The sequence below is a fragment of the Nerophis ophidion genome, linkage group LG02 (genome assembly GCF_033978795.1).
Source record: "Nerophis ophidion isolate RoL-2023_Sa linkage group LG02, RoL_Noph_v1.0, whole genome shotgun sequence".
Classification (NCBI taxonomy): Eukaryota; Metazoa; Chordata; class Actinopteri; order Syngnathiformes; family Syngnathidae; genus Nerophis; species Nerophis ophidion.
The window spans coordinates 72,834,715-72,862,646 of record NC_084612.1 but is presented as its reverse complement, the minus strand read 5'-3'; the positions used below and the strand labels follow the sequence as shown (position 1 = coordinate 72,862,646).

Genomic DNA, 27,932 nt, shown 5'->3' with positions numbered 1-27,932 from the left:
GTAGTGTTGTTTACTGTTGTTGTTTACAGTTGTGTAGTGCTGTTTACAGTTGTGTAGTGTTTACTTTTGTGTTGTTTACAGTTGTGTAGTGTTGTTTACTGTTGTGTAGTGTTTACTGTTGTGTTGTTTACAGTTGTGTAGTGTTGTGTACAGTAGTGTAGTGTTGTTTACTGTCGAGTAGTGTTGTTTACAGTTGTGTAGTGTTGTGTCCAGTAGTGTAGTGTTGTGTACCATTGTGTACAGTAGTGTAGTGTTGTGTACAGTAGTGTAATGTTGTTTACTGTTGTGTGGTGGTGGAGACTGACCATCATTACGTAATCATTACGTCACGTGTCCAAGCCTCATCCAACGCAGGCTAGCAGCTAACTAGCTGAGGTTAGCCCAACGTGCTAGGATGTAGTGGAAGCAGCGTGTGAGGGAAAAGGAGACACATATGTCATCATTATGGCACATTCACGGATGTCACAGGCGCTGCTCACCTGGCTGGTCCTGCGGAGAAGCTGTGAAGGTGAGTCCCGATCTTGTTTTGTGGCGCAGGGCAGAGCATTGTGGTGATGTAGCCGCCCGCTTGCTGCTTTAGCTAGCCCGGTCACACACCTAAATAAACAATAGTTCGGTTATTTCAGCACAATTTGATAAGATAATCACATGAACGCACCTCATCTTGATACTTTGTTGTTTTCTACTGTAATAACAACATTATCTTATCAGTTGGATAAGTTGTTATGTCAATAAGTTACACAACATGTCCCCGAGACCAACAACGACAATATAAGTGTGTTTACTGTCCAGATAATACACTCATAATAACAATAATACACTAAGACGTGCAAAGGCATCACTAGTACAACATCTATGACAATATAAGTGTGTTTACTGTCCAGATAATACACTAATAATAACAATAATACACTAAGAGGTACAAAGTCATCACTAGTACAACATCTATGACAATATAAGTGTGTTTACTGTCCAGATAATACACTAATAATAACAATAATACACTAAGATGTGCAAAGTCATCACTTGTACAACATCTATGCTACATTTGTTGTATCAGAGAGAGACAACATATCATAACAAACAGGGAAAATGTGAAATAAAAGGTTAAAAATGCAAAAGGGCCCCCTAAAAATATGGTTTAAATTGTGTTGCCAAGCGACAGCCCCAAAACTTTTAAGGATTTGAAGGGTGTGTGCATACTTGCCAACCTTGAGACCTCCGAATTTCGGAGATGGGGGGGTGTAAATATTTTCAAGTATTTGTTCTATATATGGGACGGCGTGGCACAGCGGACGTGCGCAACCCGAGGGTCCCTGGTTCAATCCCCACCTAGTACCAACCTCGTCACGTCCGTTGTGTCCTGAGCAAGACACTTCACCCTTGCTCCTGATGGGTGCTGGTTAGCGCCTGGCATGGCAGCTCCCTCCATCAGTGGGTGAATGTGTGTGTGAATGGGTGAATGTGGAAGTAGTGTCAAAGCGCTTTGAGTACCTTGAAGGTAGAAAAGCGCTATACAAGTATAACCCATTTATATATGTATTAGGGCTGTGAATCTTTGGGTGTCCCACAATTCGATTCAATATCGATCCTTGGGGGTCACAATTTGTTTCAAAATTGATATTCTTTTTTCAATACAACACGATTCTCAATTCAAAAACATTTTTTTCCCTATTTAAAAGAATTCTGTATTCATTCAATGCATTATTATTATTTTTTTAATAATTATAGTAAAAAAAAAATATATCTGTTTTCCAAAAGCCCTTCACTCATAAGTAGGGCTGTGAATCTTTGGGTTTTTCCACGATTCGATTCAATATCTATTCTTGGGGTTGCAATTCGGTAATAAATCGATGTTTTTCGATTCAACGCGATTCTCGATTCAAAAACGATATTTTTCCGATTCAAAACGATTCTCTATTCATTCAATACATAAGATTTCAGCTGGATCTACCCCAGTCTGCTGATATGCTAGCAGAGTAGTAGATTTTTTTTAAAAAGCTTTTGTAATTGTAAAGGACAATGTTTTATCAACTGATTGCAATAATATAAATTTGTTTTAACTATTAAACAAACCAAAAATATGACTTATTTTATCTTTGTGAAAACATTGGACACAGTGTGTTGTCAAGCTTATGAGATGTGATACAAGTGTAAGCCACTGTGACACTATTGTTCTTTTTTATTATTTTTATAAATGTCAATGAGGGATTTTTAATCACTGCTATGCTGAAATTATACCTAATATTGATACTGTTGTTGATAATATTCATTTTGGTTTCACTTATTTTGGTTTGTTCTGTGTCGTGTTTGTGTCTCCTCTCAATTGCTCTGTTTATTGCAGTTCTGAGTCTTGCTGGGTCAGGTTTGGTTTTGGAATTGGATTGCATTGTTATGGTATTGATGTGTATTGTTTTGTTGGATTGATTAAAAAAAAAAAACATTTTAAAAAAGAGAATGAGAATCGCGACTCATATTCAAATCTATTTTTTCCCCACATCTATTTTTGTCAAACAGACAACCGTAATTTGTCAAGTGTGGTGCTAAAGCGTTGCTACAAAAAGTAGAATTACTGCTAATATGTAGCATCATTTGAAAAGTCCTGCGATGAGGTGGCGACTTGTCCAGGGTGTACCCCGCCTTCCGCCCGATTGTAGCTGAGATAGGCGCCAGCGCCACCCGCCACCCCAAAAAGGGAATAAGCTGTAGAAAATGGAAAAGTCACCCGCTAGACAATGAAGAGTGCTTACTCCGCATGTCAACATCTCCATTCGGTGCTACACGCCCACAAAATCATGCACAAAAGTGCACTTTATTTGTTTCAAACTATTGTAGTGGCGTTCTGTACAAAAAGTGCACTTTATTTTAGTGTTGTTTTGGTATGTCATCTTAGTGACATCATGCACAAAAGTGCACTCATAGATTTTTTTTAAATGTCTCTGACAATCTTGCACGTTCTGTTTTGGAAATGACATGAATGTTTGTGCCACTGCTTAATAACTGTTTAATAAATACACTTTTGCTCAATTGACTTAGTTGTGATTTCCCTCTCTGCATGAAAGTTTAAAAGTAGCATATATTAATGCAGTATGAAGAAGAATGTTTTAATGTAGACACATAGAATCATCATACTGCTGTGATTATATGCATCAAGTGTTCATTCAAGGCTAAGGCAAAATATCGAGATATATATCTTGTATCGCGATATGGCCTAAAAATATCGAGATATTAAAAAAAGGCCATATTGCCCAGCCCTACTTGAAAGGATGAATTTATACCGCGATATGAATTTTGTCTCATACCGACCAGCCCCGGCATATATTCAATTCATTCATTCATTTCCACAGCTCTTTGGTGCAACTGCACCACAGCCCGGTGCGAGAAGACGGGCTTCCAGTGCGAGACGGACGGCGCCTGCATGGCCTCCACCTCCTTCCTGGACGGCCAGGAGCAGCACCTTCGCACTTGCATCACCAGAGACAAACTTGAGCCTCCTGGTCAGCCTTTCTACTGCCTCAGTGCAGATGGCCTGGTCAACATCCTGTGCTGCTACAGCGACTACTGCAACAGCATGGACCTCAAAGTACCCTCCGGTGAGACACTCCCCACGCCCTTTTTAGTCCACGCCGCAGACAAACAAAGACACAAAGTCCCGCACCCACACACATTCTGCCCATTATGTAATTATGATGTCATGACAGCTGCTTTTGTTTAGTTTTTTGCTGGACTGCACTTTCCTCGCCGCAGTCTTGGACGTGTGCGGTATCTCACAAAAAACATTTTATCAAGAGTGTGTCTTCTCAAGGGACGATAACAAATACTTGTCGTACTTAAAAGTAATCTGTGTACAGCTTGCGGGTATTTTTTTTTAAACCACTGATTGGTGTCATTATAGCAGAGGTGGGTAGTAACACACTACATTTACTCCGTTACATCTACTTGAGTAACTTTTGGGATAAATTGTACTTCTAAAAGTAGTTTTAATGCAACATACTTTTACTTGAGTAAATTTATACAGAAGAAACGCTACTTTTACTACGCTCCATTTATCTACATTCAGCTCGCTACTGATTTTTATCGATCTGTTAAGGCACGCTTTGTTTGTTTTGGTTTGTCAGACAGACCTTCAAAGTAGTCAGACAGACCTTCAAAGTAGGATCTATCGCATGCCTGCGTTTCACCAATCAAATGCAGTCACTGGTGACGTTTGACTCCGTTTCACCAATCAAACAGAGCCAGGCGGTCACATGATTAACTGCACATTTTTTATGAAAATTTACTTATAAATTTCAACCTTTACAAACAGTTAAAAATAATAATCAAAGTAAGTAAAAAAACAGTATTAAAACCGTACAAAACAGCGCCAGGGGCTTGTAAATTTAAAGTAACTAAAATATAATGCAAAAAATATATATATAAAATAAAGAAAGTGCAAAGCCATAGGCTCACTCAATCTCAGTAAATAACTTAAATTTGGAACACAGCATCATCGTTTTCACAGCTTTTTGGTTGTTAGAGGTAGAGTGTTTTAATGTAGAGTTCTAAATCTTTTTTAAAGGCACAAAAACAGGTCGGGTTTTAAAATATAAAACTTAGCCAATAGTATGATGAGCTTGCAAAGGTAAAATTAATTTTCACATTTTTTGTCAATACCAGTGTAAAACCAAATATATATTATTTAATGTACATTATTGTTTTAGTTGCTTAAGCGATATTCCTGGCTCTGAATTTGTTCATTGCTATTTTTATGTTTTTGTACATTACTTGTTGCCGTCATCATTAAACAAACAGGTTACTCATCAGTTACTCAGTACTTGAGTAGTTTTTTCACAACATACTTTTTACTTTTACTCAAGTAAATATTTGGGTGACTACTCCTTACTTTTACTTGAGTAATACACCTCTAAAGTAACAGTACTCTTACTTGAGTACAATTTCTGGCTACTCTACCCACCTCTGCATTATAGTCTAAATATCTGGCAAGTAGGGATGGCCGCCTTTCACATTTAAACACGATATCAATTCCCAGTGCTTTCACTGCACATCAATTTCACTGTTACAGGCGCCGATATTTGCATGCACATTGTGCGCCCCATATTTTTATGATCATTTGAAGCAGTTAATTTTGTTGACGAAAAATGTTCGTCATAGTTATCGTCAACGACCTTTTTTTTCTGACTAAAACGAGACAATGACTAAATAAAAATAATTTACGTGGACTAAGGCGATGACGAGGTGTACTGACATATTCGTCAACGGATAAAAACGGGACGAAAATGTCTGCCAGAGACGAGATTCAATCGGAACTCATTTCGTTAGGAAGAGGCGGGAGGAGTTGGGAAGAGAACCAATCAGAGCGACGTGGTAAGGAAGTTACGTAAACGTAGTTTGCATTTGAGACTGCAGAAGACAACAAACATGTCAACGCCGGGGAGGAAGAGGAGAGAGGACATATGGGGAAATTTTATATTTGACGTCAAAGATAACAAGAGGTAGTGTAAGAAATGCAGCGCGAGGATTACGGGGAAAAACACAACAAACTTGAAGCGACATTTACAGTCCAATCACCCCGAAATCCACACACAGGTAAGCATTTTCCACAACATACAACTCACTCGACGTTATCCCGTTTATTACACGGCTTACTGGTGAAATACTAAATTTGAGACGTGATTTTCATCAAAATACGACTTGTATCAGAGATTTTTCCGCTGTTTTGCTTTGACTTTCAGAAATTGAAGGGAAAGTTTACATATTACCCTTTAGTCCAGGGGTAGGGAACCTATGGCTCTAGAGCCAGATGTGGCTCTTTTGATGACTGCATCTGGCTCTCAGATAAATCTTAGCTGACATTGCTTAACACGATAAGTAATGAATAATTCCACTGGTAATCACAGTGTCAAAAATAACGTTCAAAATATAAGACATTCTCATGCATTTTCATCCATCCATCCGGTTTCTACTGCACCTGTTCAAGAAGTCATTATTGGTAATGGTAAGAAGTATTTTAATTATTTTTGGTTAGCCTCAGAATAACAATGTTATTAAAAAGAATAAGAGACTTATTATACTCTAAAAATGTTGGTCTTTCTTAAAAATGCACGCATATAGTTGTATTCAGTGTTAAAAAATAAATAAATGATAATGGCTCTCACGGAAATACTTATAAAAATATTTGGCTTGTATGGCTCTCTCAGCCAAAAAGGTTCCCGACCCCTGCTTTAGTCGACTAAAGCTACTGTAGTTTTCGTCGACTATAATCTTATGATATTTCGTCAACTAAAACAATTTAAATAACTAAATTATTACTAAAACTAAATTACATTTTAGTCAAAAGACTATTTAGTCTAAAACTAAATCAAATTTTGCTGTCAAAATTAACACCGATTTTAAGCCATAATCGGAGTCAAACTTAAAATTTGAATAATCTCACGGCCCTGTATACATTTTAGTTGTAGTTTTCATTACCAAATTTGAAGATGTTGATAGCCATGTAAAATCACTAATGCTAATCAGTAGCATTTGTGTGGCATATCTAATGTAAATTAGCATCGAGCTAGGGCATTTTTAAAAGTGGAACTTTAGAGTGATTTCTATGATGCTTTGTTCCATCCATGTTCTACCGCTTATTCCCTTTTGGGGTGGCGGGGGGCGCTGGCGCCTATCTCAGCTACAATCGGGCGGAAGGCGGGGTACACCCTGGACAAGTCGCCATCTCATCGCAGGGCCAACACAGATAGACAGACAACATTCACACTCAAGGGCCAATTTAGTGTTGCCAATCAACCTATCCCCAGGTGCATGTCTTTGGAAGTGGGAGGAAGCCGGAGTACCCGGAGGGAACCCACGCATTCACGGGGAGAACATGCAAACTCTACACAGAAAGATCCCAAGCCTGGATTTGAACCCAGGACTGCAGGAACTTCGTACTGTGAGGCAGACGCACTAACCCTTCTGCCATCGTGAAGCCCATGATGCTTTGTTGACATGGAAAATTGCAGAGAGAGTGTTATGAGTGCTTGAGCGTGAACGTCAGGTCATTTTCCAGGTGAGGTTTGGTCCTGTTCAGCATTCCTTTTCAATCCAACGTAAAAATGTCAATAGTTGTTATGACTTTGTGCTCTTGTTTCGACCTGCTGTGCTGGTGTTAAACTAGTTTCGCATTCCGCACACTAACCCCCCTCCCCTATGTCTCTCCCTCAGTGACCACTCAGTCGGCCCCCGGGGGTGGTTCGGGCCCAGGTGGGCCGTGGGGGCCGGTGGAACTGGTCGCCGTGATCGCGGGGCCGCTCCTGCTGCTTTGTTTACTGCTGCTGGTGGGCGTCTTCATGTGTCAACGCCAGCGCCGGGCCTGCGGGCGCAGACAGAGGCTGGGGCTGGAAGACCCCTCCTGCGACAATCTTTACATGCCTAACGACGGGACACTGCAAGACCTCATTTACGACCTGTCCACATCTGGTTCAGGCTCAGGTCAGCCCCAGCATACCTCTACAAGCTGAAATTCTTTAGGACGGGTTTTTCCTATTTTTGAAGTTCAAGTCAAGTATTTTGACAAAAGACATGTCTTACAGTAGCTAAGTTGTATGTTTGCCTCATCTTTCACTGGAAGTGTGAGTGAAGAATGCGCTACCGACCTGATAAGTCCAAAAGAGAAAGGGATGCTACCTGCTGGTTGTTTGAGTACACTGCAGCTAGCCCTGGATAGTCCCGCTCCTTAATGCTTTGGTCACATGCAGGATTCTCACAAGAATGAGGCAAAAATACAACCTTGCCTACAACTGTATGTGAAGATGTTTTTTTTTTTTCCAAATGATGAATTTCAGGACAAATATTCTAACCAATCACACGTCTTATGTGGAGATTTGTTTTCCTAATTATGAATTTCCAGTCAAATATTGTAACAAAACACATCTGAAGTAAAGATATGTTTTTTTAAATTATGAATATTAAGTGAAATACTCTGAAATAACACGTCCTATGTGAAGATGTTTTTTTATTTTTTATTTTCTAACATACATCTTTTGTGAAAATGTGTTTTTGTAATTATGAATATTAAGTGAAATATTCGAACAAAACATCTCATGTGAGGATATTTTCCTAATTATGAATAGGAAGTAAAATATTCTAACAAAACATGTCTTTAGGAAAAAAAATGTTTTTGTAATTATGAATATTAAGTCAAATATTCGATCAAAACACATCTTAGGTAAATATGTGTTTTTCTAATAGTGAATATTAAGTTAAATAGTCCAAAATAACACGTCTTATGTGAAGATTTTTTTTAAATTATGATTTTCAATCAAATATTCTAACTAAACACATCTTATGTGAAAATTTGGTTTACTAATTATGAATATTAAGTGAAATATTGTAACAAAACATCTCTTACGTGAAGATATTTTCCTAATTATGAATATGAAGTCAAATATTCTAAAAAAAAAACGTGTCTTCAGAAAAAATGTTTTTGTAATTATGAATATTAAGTCAAATATTTTAACAAAACACATGTCATAAGTAAAGAGGTGTTTTCATAATTATGAATATTAAGTCAAATATTCTAACAAAACATACGTCCTATGTGAAGATGTTTTTTTATTTTTTATTTTCTAACATACAGCTTTTGTGAAAATGTGTTTTTCTAATTATGAATATTAAGTGAAATATTCGAACAAAACATCTCATGTGAGGATATTTTCCCAATTATGAATAGGAAGTAAAATATTCTAACAAAACATGTCTTTAGAAAAAAAATTGTTTTTCTAATTATGAATATTAAGTCAAATATTCGATCAAAACACGTCTTAGGTAAAGATGTGTTTTTCTAATAGTGAATATTAAATGAAATAGTCGAAAATAACACGTCTTATGTGAAGATTTTTTTTTAATTATGATTTTCAATCAAATATTCTAACAAAACACGTCTTATGTGAAAATTTGGTTTACTAATTATGAATATTAAGTGAAATATTGTAACAAAACATCTCTTACGTGAAGATGTTTCCTATTTATGAATATGTAGTCAAATATTCTTACAAAAAGTTTTTAGTAAAGATGTGTTTTTGTAATTATGAACATTAAGTGAAATAGTCTAAAATAACACGTCTTATGCGAAGATGTTTTTCTAATTATGATTTTTAAACATATTCTAACAAAACACATCTTATGTGAAAATGTGTTTTACCAATAATGAATATTAAGTGAAATATTCAAACAAAACATCTCTTATGTAAAGATGTTTTCCTATTTATGAATATGAAGTCAAATATTCTTACAAAACGTCTTAAGTAAGGATGTGTTTTCCTAATTATGAATTTTAAGTCAAATATTCGAACAAAATACATGTCTTCAGTAAAGATGTGTTTTTGTAATTATGAATATTAAGTAAAATAGTCTAAAATAACACGTCTTATGTGAAGATGTTTTTCTAATCATGTCTAAGTCAAATATTTGAAGAAAAAACATGTCATGAGTAAAGATGTGTTTTCCTAATTATGAATATTAAGTCAAATATTCTTACAAAACCTCTTGAGTAAGGATGTTTTTTCGTAATTATGAATATTAAGTCAACTATTTTACCAAAACACGTCATAAGTAAAGATGTGTTTTCCTAATTATGAATATTAAGTGAAATAGTCTAAAATAACACGCCTTATGAGAAGATGTTTTTCTAATCATGAATATTAAGTCAAATATTTGAAGAAGAAACATGTCATGAGTAAATATGTGTTTTCCTAATTATGAATATTAAGTCAAATATTCTTACAAAACGTCTTAAGTAAGGATGTGTTTTCGTAATTATGAATATTAAGTAAAATATTTTAACAAAACACGTCATAAGTAAAGATGTGTTTTCCTAATTATGAATATTAAGTCAAATATTCGAACAAAATACATGTCCTAAGTAAAGATGTGTTTTCGTAATTATGAATATTAAGTCAACTATTTTAACAAAACACGTCATAAGTAAAGATGTGTTTTCCTAATTATGAATATTAAGTGAAATAGTCTAAAATAACACGTCTTATGTGAAGATGTTTTTCTAATCATGAATATTAAGTCAAATATTTAAAGAAAAAACATGTCATGAGTAAAGATGTGTTTTCCTAATTATGAATATTAAGTCAAATATTCTTACAAAACGTCTTAAGGATGTGTTTTCGTAATTATGAATATTAAGTCAAATATTTTAACAAAACACGTCATAAGTAAAGATGTGTTTTCCTAATTATGAATATTAAGTCAAATATTTTAACAAAACATGTCATAAGTAAAGATGTGTTTTCCTAATTATGAATATTAAGTCAAATATTCGAACAAAATACATGTCTTAAGTAAAGATGTGTTTTCGTAATTATGAATATTAAGTCAAATATTTTAGCAAAACACGTCATAAGTAAAGATGTGTTTCCCTAATTATGAATATTAAGTCAAATATTTTAACAAAACACATGTCTTAAGTAGAGATGTGTTTTTGTAATTATGAATATTAAGTGAAATAGCCTAAAATAACACGTCTTATGCGAAGATGTTTTTCTAATCATGAATATTAAGTCAAATATTTGAAGAAAAAACATGTCATGAGTAAAGATGTGTTTTCCTAATTATGAATATTAAGTAAAATATTACAAACTACATGTCCTATGTGAAGATGTGTTTTTCTAATCATGAATATTATGTCAAATATTGGAACAAACCACATGCCAACTTTCAGGTGTTCTTACTTTGTGTCGTTCAGGCCTGCCTCTGTTCGTCCAAAGGACGGTCGCAAGAACAATTGTCCTGCAAGACGTCATCGGTAAGGGGCGTTTCGGCGAGGTGTGGCGAGGCCGTTGGAGGGGCGGTGATGTGGCGGTGAAAATCTTCTCGTCCCGAGAAGAGCGCTCCTGGTTCCGTGAGGCTGAGATCTATCAGACCATCATGATACGACATGAGAACATCCTGGGTTTTATCGCTGCCGACAACAAAGGTGCACACTTCTTTCTTTTTCTGGCACTTATGGTAATGGCCCGTTAACACTGAGCACACTACAGTAATATATTTTACTAATAACATTAGAAATAATCTTTTAGGAAACAGGTTTGTGCGGCCATAGTTGAAATATCATTTACTATACGGAAAAAGAATCAATCAATCAATCAATCAATGTTTACTTATATAGCCCTAAATCACTAGTGTCTCAAAGGGCTGCACAAACCACCACGACATCCTCGGTAGGCCCACATAAGGGCAAGGAAAACTCACACCCAGTGGGACATTGGTGACAATAATGACCCAGTGGGACGTCGGTGACAATGATGACTATGAGAACCTTAGAGAGGAGGAAAGCAATGGATGTCGAGCGGATCTAACATGATACTGTGAAAGTTCAATCCACAATGGATAAAACACAGTCGCGAGAGTCCAGTCCAAAGAGGATCCAAGACACAGCAGCGAGAGTCCCGTTCACAGCGGAGCCAGCAGGAAACCATCCCAAGCGTAGGCGGACCAGCAGCGCAGAGATGTCCCCAGCCGATACACAGGCAAGCAGTACATGGCCACCGGATCGGACCGGACCCCCTCCACACGGGAGAGTGGGACATAGAAGAAAAAGAAAAGAAACGGCAGATCAACTGGTCTAAAAAGGGAGTCTATTTAAAGGCTAGAGTATACAAATGAGTTTTAAGGTGAGACTTAAATGCTTCTACTGAGGTGGCATCGCGAACTGTTACCGGGAGGGTATTCCAGAGTACTGGAGCCCGAACCGAAAATGCTCTATAGCCCGCAGACTTTTTTTGGGCTTTGGGAATCACTAATAAGCCGGAATCCTTTGAACGCAGATTTCTTGCCGGGACATATGGTACAATACAATCGGCAAGATAAGATGGAGCTAGACCGTGTAGTATTTTATACGTAAGTAGTAAAACCTTAAAGTCACATCTTAAGTGCACAGGAAGCCAGTGCAGGTGAGCCAGTACAGGCGTAATGTGATCAAACTTTCTTGTTCTTGTCAAAAGTCTAGCAGCCGCATTTTGTACCAACTGTAATCTTTTAATGCTAGACATGGGGAGACCCGAAAATAATACGTTACAGTAGTCGAGGCGAGACGTAACAAACGCATGGATAATGATCTCAGCGTCTTTAGTGGACAGAATGGAGCGAATTTTAGCGATGTTACGGAGATGAAAGAAGGCCGTTTTAGTAACGCTTTTAATGTGTGCCTCAAAGGAGAGAGTTGGGTCGAAGATAATACCCAGATTCTTTACCGTGTCGCCTTGTTTAATTGTTTGGTTGTCAAATGTTAGAGTTGTATTATTAAATATAGTTCGGTGTCTAGCAGGACCGATAATCAGCATTTCCGTTTTTTTGGCGTTGAGTTGCAAAAAGTTAGCGGACATCCATTGTTTAATTTCATCAAGACACGCCTCCAGCTGACTACAATCCGGCGTGTTGGTCAGCTTTAGGGGCATGTAGAGTTGGGTGTCATCAGCATAACAGTGAAAGCTAACACCGTATTTGCGTATGATGTCACCTAGCGGCAGCATGTAGATGCTGAAGAGTGCAGGGCCAAGGACCGAACCCTGGGGAACTCCACACGTTACCTTAACGTAGTCCGAGGTCACATTGTTATGGGAGACACACTGCATCCTATCAGTAAGATAAGAGTTAAACCAAGACAGGGCTAAGTCTGACATACCAATTCGTGTTTTGATACGTTCTAATAAAATATTATGATCGACGGTATCGAAAGCAGCGCTAAGATCGAGGAGCAGCAACATAGATGACGCATCAGAATCCATCGTTAGCAATAGATCATTAGTCATTTTTGCGAGGGCTGTCTCCGTCGAGTGATTTGCCCTGAAACCGGATTGAAAGGTTTCACATAGATTGTTAGACGCTAAGTGTTCATTTAACTGCTCCGCAACAATTTTTTCAAGGATTTTTGAAATAAAGGGAAGGTGAGACACCGGTCGGTAATTTACCATGAGGTCAGGATCGAGGTTAGGTCTTTTAAGAAGAGGATGAATAACCGCTTTTTTGAATGCTAGGGGAACAGTGCCCGAGGAGAGTGATAAGTTTATAATATTTAGCACTGATGGACCTAATAATACAAAGAGTTCCTTGATCAGTTTCCCAGGAAGAGGGTCAAGTAAACATGTTGTCTGTTTTATTTCATTTACACGTTGTAACAATTCCTCTAATGTTATTTCCTCAAAACGAGAGAAACTATTTTGGAGGGCAGTATCCGCCGTATATACAATCGTGTCAGTGTTAATAGAACTCCGTTGTAGCTGGGACGCATTGTCTTTAATCTCCTTTCTAATGACTTCAATTTTCTTACTAAAGAATTGCATAAAGTCATCAGCTGAGTGGGTTAAGCTACGAGAAGGAGTCCCTTGTTGGGTTAGCGATGCTACCGTACTAAACAAAAATTTAGGATCGTTTTTATTACGGTGGATGAGATTTGAGTAATATTTAGCTTTAGCTAAGGTAAGCATGCGTTTATAAGTTATTAAACCATCACTCCATGCTTGATGGTGCACCTCAAGTTTAGTCGTGCGCCATTTGCGTTCCAGCTTTCTGCATAATAATTTCTGAGCTCTAGTTTCTTCTGTAAACCACGGGGTGCGCTTTTTGGAGCCTTTTTTAACTTTAGCAGTGCTATGTTATCAATGGTTTCGCGCAGGGCGTCGTTAAAGTTGTTAGTGAGGTTATCAATAGAGCCCACATACTTTGGGAATGGTGCCATTACCGAGGGCAGTAGGTCAGCAAGAGTTGTCGTTGTGGCTGTATTAATGTTGCGGCTGCTATAGCAGTTATTATTATTATTAGTTTGACGAACATGCGTCTGAACCTCGAATTTTATAAGGTAATGATCGGACAATACTTTAGTATACGGGAGTATCGTAACTTTGGAAACGGTGATGCCCCTGACAAGCACTAGGTCTATCGTATTACCGTTGCGATGCGTGGGTTCATTTATTATTTGTGTGAGACCACAGCTACCAATTACAGTCTGGAGCGCTACGCACGGTGGGTCCGATGGGGTATTCATATGGATATTAAAGTCCCCCATTATGATTATATTATCGGCGTGTGTCACTAGATCAGCAACGAACTCTGAGAATTCATTAATAAAGTCCGAATAGGGCCCTGGGGGGCGGTAGATAACAGCCAGGTGTAGAGGCAGCGGTGTGACAGACCTCATAGTAAGCACCTCAAACGATTTATATTTATTATTTATGTTAGGACTAAGGTTAAAGTTTTCGTTGTATATTAGTGCGACCCCCCCACCCCTTTTGAGCGGACGGGCAATATGCGCATGTGTAAAGTTAGGAGGACATGCCTCATTTAGCGCAAAAAAGTCGTTTGGTTTAAGCCAGGTTTCGCTGAGACCGATGACGTTAAGATTGTTGTCTCTGATAATATCATTAACTAACAACGTTTTGGGAGACAATGATCTTATGTTTAAAAAACCTATATTATAGGTAGTGGGCTGTTTTAGGGAGTTTTTGATCAAATTATCCGTAGTAGCAATATTAATAATGTTGTGTTTATTATGCCCAGTGCATTTAGTATAGTTACGACCATATCTAGGAATTGATACGACAGGAATTTTCCGATTGTTTGATTGTTGCTTTGATAAACTGCACGCATCATGGTTAGCCACCTCAGTAACGGGGATTTTCCGATTGTTTGTTTGTTGCTTTGATAAACTGCACGCATCATGGTTAGCCACCTCAGTAACGGGGATTTTCCGATTGTTTGTTTGTTGCTTAGATTAACTGCACGCATCATAGTTAGCCACCTCAGTAAAACACATGTCCAACTCTGAAACACTCAAAGCAGAAAAAACTTGTTCTAATTTAACTGACTCCTTACCCAGACCAGTAGTCTCGCATTTTCCATCTAAATCCGTCTTCGGGATGGAGGAAAGTGGTGTTCTGTGGGGATTAGCCTTCTGCTTTGTTTTTAGCCCCGCTCGGCATCCGCGTTTCCGATCACACCGCTGGCGTCTGCTCCGTAGACGGCCCCCGCTGCTACTAGACTCCCCTGCTTCACGGGCCGCTGGATGTAGCCGCCGATGTATTCCCATGCTAGTTAGCAAGTCTAGCGCGCAAGTGTCTATCAGTCCAAAACGGCCCGATATGTCCACATCCAGAAGTGTCTGGCGGTCGTACGTGATCACGGAGTGACCACGATGTGAGCCAGCCATAAAGTTTGTGGAATTGTCCGGTATTTCTGCCAAATGTTCCATCTTTAGCAGGAGCTCCTCGAGAGCGCAGCCCGTCCGGGCGCCGCCATCTTGGAATGAATCAAGTGAACTTACTTTTGTTCTTCACCTGGCCTGCGGAGGATGTGAATGATGCAACTTCCTGTAGACCCGTCCTTCTCCAACCATGCCAGGGTGGGCGTGTGTGACCATGGGCAACATGCTTTATCAGTATCATGCAGTACCGTACTTTAAACCCCACTTCGAAAAGCTGCCCACTACAATATGTGCTTATAGTAGCCATTAAGTCTTACTTCTTCATTTTGATTTAAAAATAAATCAGTAATGAATGTTTTATTAATTGTTTTGAAGCTTGAAGTGTTTTATATATTGTGCATCTGAGTTAATATTGCTGATCAATTTGAACTTAGTGTTTATTTTTATTTAATTTTTTCAGCATCAAATGGTTCAAGTCAGTCAAAAAAATTATACTTTTTTTTCTGGCAAATTGATGCACTTTAAATATTTTCTGTTACAGACTACACACATTATTAAAGTTATTCTTTGTTGCAAGTTGATCTACAATGTTATGCAGAGGTGTACTTAAAACGATTTTATAGAAAAATTATACTATTGATAGTAGCTTCGGGGAATGAAGGGCGCAAATTGTTTTCCTCTTCCTGGGCAAGGCGTAAAAGATAAAAATTGAGAAGCACCGCATGGAATAGTCCACATTCTTCAGAGGCGATAATGTGTTAGGCAGGGTAACAGCACTGAGTGAAAACTTTGACCAAAAAAAAAATATATATATATATATATATATTTATTTAAGTACCACTGATAGTCACACACACGCTAGGTGTGGTGAAATTACTCTCTGCGTTTGACCCATCCTCTAGTTACCCCCTGGGAGGTGAAGGGAGCAGTGAGCAGGAACAGTGGCCGCGCTCGGGAATCGTATTGGTGATATATATATATATATATATATATATAGAGAGAATAGTGCTCGATACCGTGGTAGAGCGCAATATGTAGGTGTGGGAAAAATCACAAGACTACTTCATCTCTACAGAACTGTTTCATGAGGGGTTCCCTCAATCGTCAGGAGATTTTAATGGAAGCATTCACATACAATGGTTTATATAGGCCACAGAGTGGGTAGGTACAGGCAGGCGTAGGGGCGTGGTGATTGGCTCATGTGTTACCTAGGAGGTGTTTCCGTCTGTGACGGCATGCTGATATGATTTCACTGCTTTTGTTGAGTGATGACAGGTCTGGGTGATATATAATAAACAGTTTCTCTTTTAAGCATAGGTTAAAAGCATAGGTTATTATATATCACCCAGGTCTGGGTGATATATAATAAACCGTTTCTCTTTTAAGCATGGGTTAAAAGAGAAACTGTTTATTATTTATCACCCAGACCTGTCATCACTCAACAAGCGCAGTGAAATCATATCAGCATGCCGTCACAGACGGAAACACCTCTTAGGTAGTAACACATGAGCCAATCACCACGCCCCTACGCCAACCTGTACACACCCACTCTGTGCCCTATATAAACCATTGTATGTGAAAGCTTCCATTAAAATCTCCTGACGATTGAGGGAACCCCTCATGAAACAGTTCTGTAGAGATGAAGTAGTCTTGTGATTTTTCCCACATATATATATATATATATATATATATATATAGTGAAGTTCAATTTTAGGAAGCAGGAACAAGCAGAAAATTATATTTTTTCAAGTGTTCAAGGTATTTTAAATTGTATATAAATCTAAAATCTGACCTATATGCAGGAAGACACCTTTATAAATAAAACATTATTTTATCGTGCAGGCTAACAGTATTATTATTAGAGCTGGTAATCTTTGGTCACCACATAATTCGATTAGATTCAGAATTGATTCTCGATTCAAACCAATTCTTGCTTTAAAATCAATACTTAAAATAAAAAAAAAAACATTGGGGGCCAGTTCTATGATTAACGTACATTCTTCCATACAATAAAGAAACATCTCTGAAATAGTTTTTATATTATTTAAAAGAAAAGTGGGTTTTTTTTAATAAAATGCTAGCCAAACATTTAATAAAGTCAAATACAAAAATGGTGAACACTTTTCTTTGCTAAAGTGAATCTGTACAGCAGCAATGATCATCTACTCCAGGGGTGCCCATTACGTCGATCGCGAGCTACTAGTCGACCGCGAGCTACCAGTCGACCGCGGGGGGTGTGTCAGTCGATCTCGAGCCAGGCTTTTAAAAAAAAAAAACCTAAAAATTAGTGATCATCAATCTTCACCAAGACGTCACTTAAATGACATTCACGGTACCGGAGGGTCTTGTGAGATGACGCTGGCTGCTGCAAGATCATTGTTATTAAAATATGACCGAGAGGAAGGCGAGAAACACTTTTTATTTCAACAGACTCTCGCGCCGTACCTTCCGTCAAAACTCTACAGGCCGACTGCACATTTCCTATCTTCACAATAAAAGCCCTGCTTCATGCTGCCTGCGCTAACTAAATACAGAGTCTCGGAAAACTGGCGTGCACAAGCGATCCCTCAGAAAGCTGGCGTGCACATCACTTGTGCACGCCAGCTTTCCGAGACTCTTATTTTGTTAGCGCAGGCAGCATGAAGCAGGGCTTTTATTGTGAAGATAGGAAATGTGCAGTCGGCCTTTAGAGTTTTGACGGAAGGGACGGCGTGAAAGTCTGTTGAAATAAAAAGTGTTTCTCGCCTTCCTCTCTGTCATTTTTTCATAATAATGAACTGGCAGCAGCCAGCGTCATCCCACAAGACCCTCGGGGGCCGTGAATGTCAATCAAGCAAGCTACGGAATTTGCCGCCAATGTTTTTCTTGTAAAGTGTATGGAAGCTGGATGAATAGATGCCAAAAACCAACCACTTTCATGTGGTATTGTACAGAAAGGACAACTTTTTTTCTCCTCCATTTGAAAATGTGGGCGTTATCATCATTACTGTCTGATTCCAATCAATGCAAGTCATCAGAATCAGGTAATACACCAACTTATATTCTTGTCTTCGTGAAAAAAAGACATCTATATGTGTTACACATGCTTGTATTATCATTAAACACATTTAACTTGTTTACAAAAATGTCTCTTTCATAAATAAATAAATATAAATGATATATATAAATGAGGTAGATCCCCTCGAGTTGGTCAATTGAAAAGTAGCTCGCCTGCAGAAAAAGTGTGGGCACCCCTGATCTACATCAACAATATGATTTTCCTGCGTTAATGGACAGGACAAATTACTTTTTTTTTTTTTTTTAATTAATTAAGAATCATTACAAATAATAATCGGCATTCATTCAAAAATTGATTTTTTTTTTTCGACACCCCTTATTATTATTGTAAAAACCAAACATGAGTTTGAAGATGATGTGATCTCTCTTCGCGTAGACAACGGCACGTGGACTCAGCTGTGGTTGGTGTCAGACTACCACGAGCACGGCTCCCTGTTTGACTACCTCAACCGCTACGCCGTCACGTCGGAAGGAATGATCAAACTGGCCCTGACGGCTGCCAGCGGCCTGGCACATCTGCACATGGAGATACTCGGAACACAAGGTGAACTCCCTTGCTATCTGCATGTGCACATTCGGGTATCCATCATCCGACACCGATCACATGTATTAACTACATTTTTCAAATCATTTATGGTGAGTGCTATTGACAATATCAACACCTTATTTAAAGGGGACCTATTATGCAAAATAATGTTTGACAACCTTGTTCCAAAACACAATATAGAATGTGAGATGTAACAGGATAATGCATACATTCATCATGTTTTCAAAATGCTTACAAATAAGTGAGAACCCAAATATTTACTGTGGGACCCCATTTTTATGACTTGACGGGGTCCCATTTTGAAAATTCCTAGCGCTAACACTGATGGGAGTATTGGTGCATGCAAATCAGCAGCGGGTGGCTGTGGCCTGTGGGCCGCTTCTAATACTAATCAAATTGGCGCAGTGGTAGAGTGGCCGTGCGCAACCCGAGGGTCCCTGGTTCAATCCTTCAATCCCCACTTAGGACCAACCTCGTCACGTCCGTTGTGTCCTGAGCAAGACACTTCACCCTTGCTCCTGATGGGTGCTGGTTAGCGCCTTGCATGGCAGCTCCCTCCATCAGTGTGTGTGAATGGGTAAATGTGGAAGTAGTGTCAAAGCGCTTTGAGTACCTTGAAGGTAGAAAAGCGCTATACAAGTACAACCCATTTATTTATCCCTGGGGCCATAGATCATTCATTCAGGCCTTGACTTTGACACATAGGCATTATTATATAATGCCTATGTGTGTAAAATATGTAAAATATATGCAATTGCATGCAGCACATTTTTATTTCTGTCAAAATATCAGTACTGTACTTTTCGGAGTATAAGTCGCTCCGGAGTATAAGTCGCACATGCCGAAAATGCATAATAAAGAAGGAAAAAAACATATATAGGTCGCATTTTTTGGGGGGGAATTTATTTGATAAAACCCAACACCAAGAATAGACATTTGAAAGGTAATTTAAAATAAAGAATAGTGAACAACAGGCTGAATAAGTGTACTTTATATGAGGCATAAATAACCAACTGAGAAGGTGCCTGGTATGTTAACCTAACATATTATGGTAAGAGTCATTCAAATAACTATAACATATAGAACATGATATACCTTTACCAAACAATCTGTCACTCCTAATCCATAAATCCCATGAAATCTTATTAGTCTAGTCTCTTACGTGAATGAGCTAAATAATATTATTTGATATTTTACGGTAATGTGTTAATAATTTCACACCTAAGTCGTTCCTGAGTATAAGTCGCAACCTCGGCCAAACTATGAAAAAAACTGCGACTTCCATCCATCCATCCATCCATCCATCATCTTCCGCTTATCCGAGGTCGGGTCGCGGGGGCAGCAGCCTAAGCAGGGAAGCCCAGACTTCCCTATCTCCAGCCACAAACTGCGACTTACAGTGGGCCAAAAAAGTATTTAGTCAGCCACCGATTGTGCAAGTTCTCCCACTTAAAATGATGACAGAGGTCTGTAATTGTCATCATAGGTACACTTCAACTGTGAGAGACAGAATGTGAAAAAAAATCCAAGAATTCACATTGTAGGAACTTTAAATAATTTATTTGTAAATTATGGTGGTCAACCATTCAAAGCTCTCACTATTGGAAGGAGGTTTTGGCTCAAAATCTCACGATTCATTCTTTCCTTAACACGGATCAATCGTCCTGTCCCCTTAGCACAGGGGTGTCAAACTCAAATACAGAGTGGGCCAAAATTTAAAACCGAACAAAGCCGCGGGCAGAGGTTGAACAAATGAACCTTTTAATAGGGACCCAAACAAGTTTTGCATTGAATATTGAACAAGCAAGGCTTATATAACTTTATAGTGACATGCACAATCGAGTTTCAAATAATAATAATAATCAAAAAATATAAATGGCATATCAAAATTTAAATAAAAATTGAATGCCTCTTTTCGGCGGCGGGGTTGAGGTGGACGGGGTTTGGAGAGTTTGGAAGAGGTAGTGCTGCAAGGGGTTCTGGGTATTTGTTCTGTTGTGTTTAGGTGCGAAATGTGTTTGTCATTCTTGTTTGGTGTGGGTTCACAGTGTGGCGCATATATTTAACAGTGTTAAAGTTGTTTATACGGCCACCCTCAGTGTGACCTGTATGGCTGTTGACAAAGTACGCTTTGCATTCACTTGAGTGTATAAGCCGCGTATATTATGTGACAGGGACGGCACGCTGTTTGTATGGAGGAAAGGTGGACGTGGCGACAGGTTGTAGAGAACGCCAAAGGCAATGCCTTTAAGGCCCACCCCCAATATTTTGGTCCGGGATGAAATTTGGGAGGCGCACTGTACTTTGGGAGTCTTCCGGGAAAATCTGGAGGGTTGGCAAGTAAGAGTATTAGCAGTGAATGCGGTGTTACAGCGGCGGGCCAGCTCTAATGTTACTTTTGATATTGCCTCAAGCGCCAAATTAAATTATACGGTGGGCCAAATTTGGCCCGCGGGCCCGAGTTTGACACCCATGCCTTAGCAGAAAAACAGCCCCAAAGCTGCTTCACAGTAGATATGGTGTTCTTGGGATGCAACTCAGTATTTTTCTTCCTCCAAACATGACGAGTTGAGTTTATACCAAAATGGATACATGGATGATACAGCAGAGGATTGGGAGAATGTCATGTGGTCAGATAAAACCAAAATAGAACTTTTTGGTATGAACTCAACTCGTCGTGTTTGGAGGAAGAAGAATACTGAGTCGCATCCCAAGAACACCAAACCTACTGTGAAGCATGGGGGTGGAAACATCATGGTTTGGGGCTATTTTTCTACTAAGGGGACAGGACGATTGATCCGTGTTAAGGAAAGAATGAATGGGGCCATGTATCGTGAGATTTTCAGCCAAAACCTCCTTCCATCAGTGAGAGCTTTGAATGGTTGACCAAATATTTATTTTCCACTGTAATTTACAAATAAATTCTTTAAAATTCCGACAATGTGAATTCCTGGATTTTTTTTTCACATTCTGTCTCTCACAGTTGAAGTGTACCTATGATGAAAATTACAGAACTCTGTTATCATTTTAAGTGGGAGAACTTGCACAATCGGTGGCTGACTAAATACTTTTTTGCCCCACTGTATAGTTAGAAAAATACGGTAATTGTATTCATCAGATATGTTTAATACAATTAGTAAGGAAAGATAAATTTGTGCATATTATTTCCATGATGTCATGGGTCAGATGCGTCATCTGTGCTTTAAGTAAGTGTGAATGGTTGTGAGACAGGTTTCAGCTCACCTGTGACCCAAATGAGGACAAGCGGTATTATCACCTCGTCTTTGCAGGAAAGCCTGGCATCGCACACCGAGACTTGAAGTCCAAGAACATCCTGGTGAAGAAGAACTGCACCTGTGCCATTGCCGACCTGGGTTTGGCGGTCCGTCACGACGCCATCACAGACACCATCGACATGGCCCCCAACCAGCGAGTGGGAACCAAGAGGTGTGTCAGCGGCAAAGAGAGAAATGACTTTCAAAAAGGGTGACATTTGGCCTCTCTCTCCACAGGTACATGGCCCCGGAGGTCCTGGACGAGAGCATCAACATGACGCACTTCGACTCCTTCAAGTGTGCCGACATCTACGCTTTGGGTCTGGTCTATTGGGAGATGGCACGGCGCTGCAACAGCGGAGGTGGGTCCTCACTCACGTTATTCATGCGCTGATGCCGACTCTGGCCACGCCCTGTGCGCCCGCAGGTGTCCACCAGGAATATCAGCTGCCATACTACGACCTGGTGCCCTCCGACCCCTCGGTGGACGAGATGAAGAAGGTGGTGTGCGAGCAAAAGATACGACCAGACATCTCCAACTGGTGGCAGAGCCATGAGGTAACCGCATGAATATAGCTACTACCTTCACACTGTCGTCCTTTCCTTCCCTTGATTAAATAAAAAGAAAGATAATGATCCAGTCTTTTGAAAAGGGACATCTTAAAGGCCTACTGAACTGAGATTTTATTTAAACGGGGATAGCAGGTCCATTCTATGTGTCATACTTGATCATTTTGCAATATTGCCATATTTTTGCTGAAAGGATTTAGTAGAGAACATGGACGATAAAGTTTGCAGCTTTTGGCCGCTAATAAAAAAGCCTGGCCTGTACCGGAAGTAGCAGACGATGTGCGCGTGACGTCACGGGTTGTGGAGCTCCTCACATCTGAACATTGTTTATAATCATGGCCACCAGCAGCAAGAGTGATTCGGACCGAGAAAGCGACGATTTCCCCCATTAATTTGAGTGAGGATGAAAGATTTGTGGATGAGGAAAATTAAAAGCACTAAAAAAAGAAAAGACGACGGCAGTGGGAGCGGTTCAATAATAATAATAATAATGGATTAGATTTATATCGCGCTTTTCTATTGTTAGATACTCAAAGCGCTCACAGAGAAGTGGGAACCCATCATTCATTCACACCTGGTGGTGGTAAGCTACATCAGTAGCCACAGCTGCCCTGGGGTAGACTGACGGAAGCGTGGCTGCCAGTTTGCGCCTACGGCCCCTCCGACCACCACCTATCATTCATTCATCATTCATTCACCAGTGTGAGCGGCACCGGGGGCAAAGGGTGAAGTGTCCTGCCCAAGGACACAACGGCGGTGATTTGGATGTCAATAGGTGGGAAGCGAAACTGCAACCCTCAGGTTTCTGGCATGGCCGCTCTACCCACTACGCCATGCCGATTCAGATGTTATTCAACACATTTACTAGGATAATTCTGGAAAATCCCTTATCTGCTTACTGTATTAATAGTGTTTTAGTGAGATTATAAAGTCATACCTGAAAGTCGGAGGGCTGCGGTGACCGCCAGTGTCTCTGAGAGAAGCCAATGGAGGAGTCAAGATCACAGCTGCCTTTTTGACAGCTGCAGGAGGTCGCATAATCCGCTCAAGTCTCCGGTAAGAGCTGACTTAATATCACAATTTTCCCATCCAAAAACTTGCCGGTTGACGTAGAGAAACATGTTCGCTTGACCGCTCTGTGTTAAAGCTTCACAACAAACAAAGAAACACCGGCTGTGTTTCGGTCGCTAAAGGCAGCTGCAATCCACCAACAGCATTCTTCTTTATAGTCTCCATTATTAATTGAACAAATTGCAAAAGATTCAGCAACACAGAAGTCCAAAATACTGTGTAATTATGCGATGAAAACAGACTACTTTTAGCCGTGAGTGGTGCTGGGAGAACATGTCCGCTCCAACCAACAACCTTACAAGCACGCGTCAACATAAGCGTCATCATTCCGCGACGTTTTCAACAGGATACCTCGCGGGAAATTTAAAATTGCAATTTAGTAAACTAAAGCGGCCGTATTGGCATGTGTTGCAATGTTAATATTTCATCATTGATATATAAACTATCAGACTGCGTGGTCGCTAGTAGTGGCTTTCAGTAGGCCTTTAAAATCCACCTTCTCTCAAAGAGCCATCAGTGCATGGAATACATGTCTGATTTATTTCCACATACAACAGAGGCCTGGGTCGAAATAGGACACATTCAGAATGGTAGTTACCATTAAAAAAAGGAATTGACCTGCAGTGTGAACATAGCTTATGATGACAACATTTAGTTCTGTCATATAGTACCTTGGTGCAATACAGCAGTTATTCATAACCGTATTTTCTTTTTTTAATTTAACCGTATTTTCCAGATTATAGGGCGCGCCGGGCTATAAGCCAACCCCCCTAAATTTTCGAGAAAAGAAAAAAAATGGTTGCATATACTAGCCCCAGCAGACTATAAGCCACATATACATACAATGAAATGAGCTATCTACACAGAAATATTTTGTAAATGTTTATTTACATACTTTGTTTACAAACAATGTCTGTAACGCCGGAGTAAAACGGCTGATCAAACAAAACAGAAGTCATCGTCATGGAGACACACAGCTAAACAGACTCAATAACTCCACGGTGACGTTCTAGTGAATTTACTGAGAATGTGTGAAACAACACAGGAAAAATGCCGTTGTAAGTGAAAAATACGAACAAAGACACACGTAAAAGCGTTAGCAAATTAGCTTGATTGATACTGATTGATACTTTTATTAGTAGATTGCACAGTACAGTACATATTCCGTACAATTGACCACTAAATGGTAACACCCCAATAAGTTTTTCAACTTGTTTAAGTCGGGGTCCACGTTAATCAATTCATGGTAAAGATGCTAACGATTGTCACACACATACTTGATGTGGCGAAATGATTCTCTGCATTTGACCCATCCCCTTGATCACCCCCTGGGAGGTGAGGGGAGCATTGGGCAGCAGCGATGCCGCGCCCAGGAATCATTTGTGGTGATTTAACCCCCAATTCCAACCCTAAATGCTGAGTGCCAAGCAGGGAGGTAACGGGTCCCATTTTTATAGTCTTTGGTATGACTAGGTCGGGGTTTGAACTCACAACCTACCGATCTCAGGGCGGACATTCTAACCCAGGGGTGCCCATTACGTCGATCGCGAGCTACCAGTCGACCGCGGGGGGTGTGTCAGTCGATCTCCAGCCAGGCTTTTAAAAAAAATAGACCTAAAAATGAGTGATCATCAATCTTCACCAAGACGTCACTTAAATGACATTCACGGTACCGGAGGGTCTTGTGAGATGACGCTGGCTGCTGCAAGATCATTATTATGAAAATATGACCGAGAGCAAGGCGAGAAACACTTTTTATTTCAACAGACTCTCGCGCCGTACCTTCCGTCAAAACTCTAAAGGCCGACTGCACATTTCCTATCTTCACAATAAAAGCCCTGCTTCATGCTGCCTGCGCTAACTAAATACAGTCTCGGAAAACTGGCGTGCACAAGCGATCCCTCAGAAAGCTGGCGTGCACATCACTTGTGCACGCCAGCTTTCCGAGACTCTCATTTTGTTAGCGCAGGCAGCATGAAGCAGGGCTTTTATTGTGAAGACAGGAAATGTGCAGTCGGCCTTTAGAGTTTTGACGGAAGGGACGGCGCGAAAGTCTGTTGAAATAAAAAGTGTTTTTCGCCTTCCTCTCTGTCATTTTTTCATAATAATGAACTGGCAGCAGCCAGCGTCATCTCACAAGACCCTCGGGTGCCGTGAATGTCAATCAAGCAAGCTACGGAATTTGCCGCCAATGTTTTTCTTGTAAAGTGTATGGAAGCTGGATGAATAGATGCCAAAAACCAACCACTTTCATGTGGTATTGTACAGAAAGGACAACTTTTTTTCTCCTCCATTTGAAAATGTGGGCGTTATCATCATTACTGTCTGATTCCAATCAATGCAAGTCATCAGAATCAGGTAATACACCAACTTATATTCTTGTCTTTGTGAAAGAAAGACATCTATATGTGTTACACATGCTTGTATTATAATTAAACACACTTAACTTGTTTACAAAAATGTCTCTTTCATAAATAAATAAATATAAATGATATATATAAATGAGGTAGATCCCCTCGAGTTGGTCAATTGAAAAGTAGCTCGCCTGCAGAAAAAGTGTGGGCACCCCTGCTCTAACCACTACGCCACTGAAAATATGCATGAAAACAGTCCTACAGACATCAGAACTGAGACAGTTTAATAAGATAAATTGTTTTAGTTATATTGTAAAACTTACAAAAGTTGCTTGGAGTGATACATGAAGAAAGCATACAAGTAAAAACGCTATGGACCGCTGGAAGGCGGAACAGCACTTATACTTTTGGTTGAAAGCCAGTCCAAGCACCAAAATGATTCCCGAGCGCGGCCACCGCTGCTGCCCACTGCTCCCCTCACCTCCCAGGGGGTGATCAACATTGATGGGTCAAATGCAAAGGATAATTTCACCACACCTAGTGTGTGTGTGTGTGTGTGTGTGTGTGTGTGTGTGTGTGTGTGTGTGTGTGTGTGTGTGTGACTATCATTGGAACTTTACCTTTAAAACAGAAGGACACTGCTTCACCTGCACCTAAAGATGACGCCGTAGCACAAACACAATTTTTCAGTGTCGAAAAATCCATAAACTAGCTGCAGTGTTCAAAGCGTAGAAAATAAGTAGCGGCTTATAGTCTGGAATTTACGGCAGTCATTTCTGGTGAAAACACAAACCGTAAAAAGTTGTTTTTTTTTAAAAGTCCTAATTTAATGAAATCTGCTTTTTGTTGCAGACTCTGCGGGTTATGGGCAAGATCATGAGGGAGTGCTGGTATGCCAACGGTGCTGCCCGACTGACCGCCCTGCGCATCAAAAAGAGCCTTTCCCAGCTGAGTGTCAAAGAAGACATTAAAGTCTGACAACCGAGCCCTCTTGTCTAAGGACACACAAGAAATGTGTGCAATGCTCTGCAAGGTTTTCTAAAGCCTCTCCTGACAAACCCTACCTCGTTTACCCAGAATACCTTTCCTGTCGAGTTCCTCTTTCTGCCGCACCACAAGCATCCTGGGTCCCCCCCCTCCCCCTTGGTGACAGTGAATGTATTACATTTCCGTGTTCACTGGCAGTCATCTTTTTGTCGTTTTCGGGAGCAAAGAATCCACTAGAAGAATGATGATGATGATGCTGCAGAGTCTGGTGGTTGCCATGGCAGCAGCAACAGTTAAGGTGCTATAAGATCTCAAAGAGTTTTAAAGCAACCCCGGTCCAACGAGATTTAGCTCTTCAGACCATTTTGCATGGAGCACTTTAGATCTCAGGTGAGCCTTCTTCAGGTCTGGGAGTGCAGTGGAGACTCTCAGTACACAACATGTTGTCACCCAGCAGGAATAATAGTAGTGAGACTTTCTATGATCACATTGTTTTAAATGTAATCTCAGCACATGCTTGTTTGATAGCTTTGTTGGTGGAATGTTACTTTCAACACTACAATTACCTGAAATTGTTAACCCCCACCCTCCCTCGCCAGGGAACCCACGCACTCTTGTCTTTCACTGTATGTACTTTCAACAAGTAGTATTTATATTTGTCTGACCTTGCGTGCATTACTACTGAACTCTCTGCACGGCCCAAGAGTGGTCTGCAAGCCATGCTGATAGAACACTAATTCTGCTGATCTAGTTCTGGATATGTACCTGTGAGACGGACTGGGAGCTTTATGGCAATAATGAAAGACGAGGTGTTTGGTCCAAAACTACTATTTCATATAAATCCACCTTGCCCTCATGAGTAAAATATGATGTGAGTCAAAGAA

The 27,932-nt window shown here is 39.8% G+C and overlaps 2 protein-coding genes across 2 annotated transcripts in view; one reads left to right on the top strand and one right to left on the bottom strand.

The window, feature by feature from the left end:
* arhgef25b (Rho guanine nucleotide exchange factor (GEF) 25b) overlaps nt 1-792 on the bottom strand; it is an 87,185-nt gene extending 86,393 nt beyond the window's left edge. Inside the window, exons 1-3 of the mRNA XM_061890218.1 lie at nt 659-792; nt 480-597; nt 306-389 (exon numbers count right to left, since the gene is read on the bottom strand). The gene's annotated coding sequence lies outside the window, so the exon portion shown is untranslated. The remainder of the gene's footprint in view (nt 1-305; nt 390-479; nt 598-658) is intronic.
* LOC133544971 (activin receptor type-1B-like) lies at nt 317-27,932 on the top strand. Its single transcript, XM_061890237.1, has 9 exons — nt 317-508; nt 3,348-3,593; nt 7,204-7,470; nt 10,736-10,966; nt 18,621-18,788; nt 22,082-22,238; nt 22,304-22,428; nt 22,494-22,624; nt 26,914-27,932. The coding sequence occupies exons 1-9, from the start codon at nt 445-447 to the stop codon at nt 27,037-27,039; spliced, it is 1,515 nt and encodes a 504-aa protein (XP_061746221.1). The 5' UTR covers nt 317-444; the 3' UTR covers nt 27,040-27,932.

What these genes read in the sequence shown, in the direction of transcription:
- LOC133544971 (XM_061890237.1), top strand. Translation starts at nt 445, where the DNA reads ATGGCACATTCACGGATGTCACAGGCGCTGCTCACCTGGCTGGTCCTG. An exon ending in CCTGCGGAGAAGCTGTGAAG is followed by an intron (nt 509 to 3,347) that starts GTGAGTCCCGAT and finishes TCATTTCCACAG; the next exon opens with CTCTTTGGTGCAACTGCACC. An exon ending in GGAGATACTCGGAACACAAG is followed by an intron (nt 18,789 to 22,081) that starts GTGAACTCCCTT and finishes TCGTCTTTGCAG; the next exon opens with GAAAGCCTGGCATCGCACAC.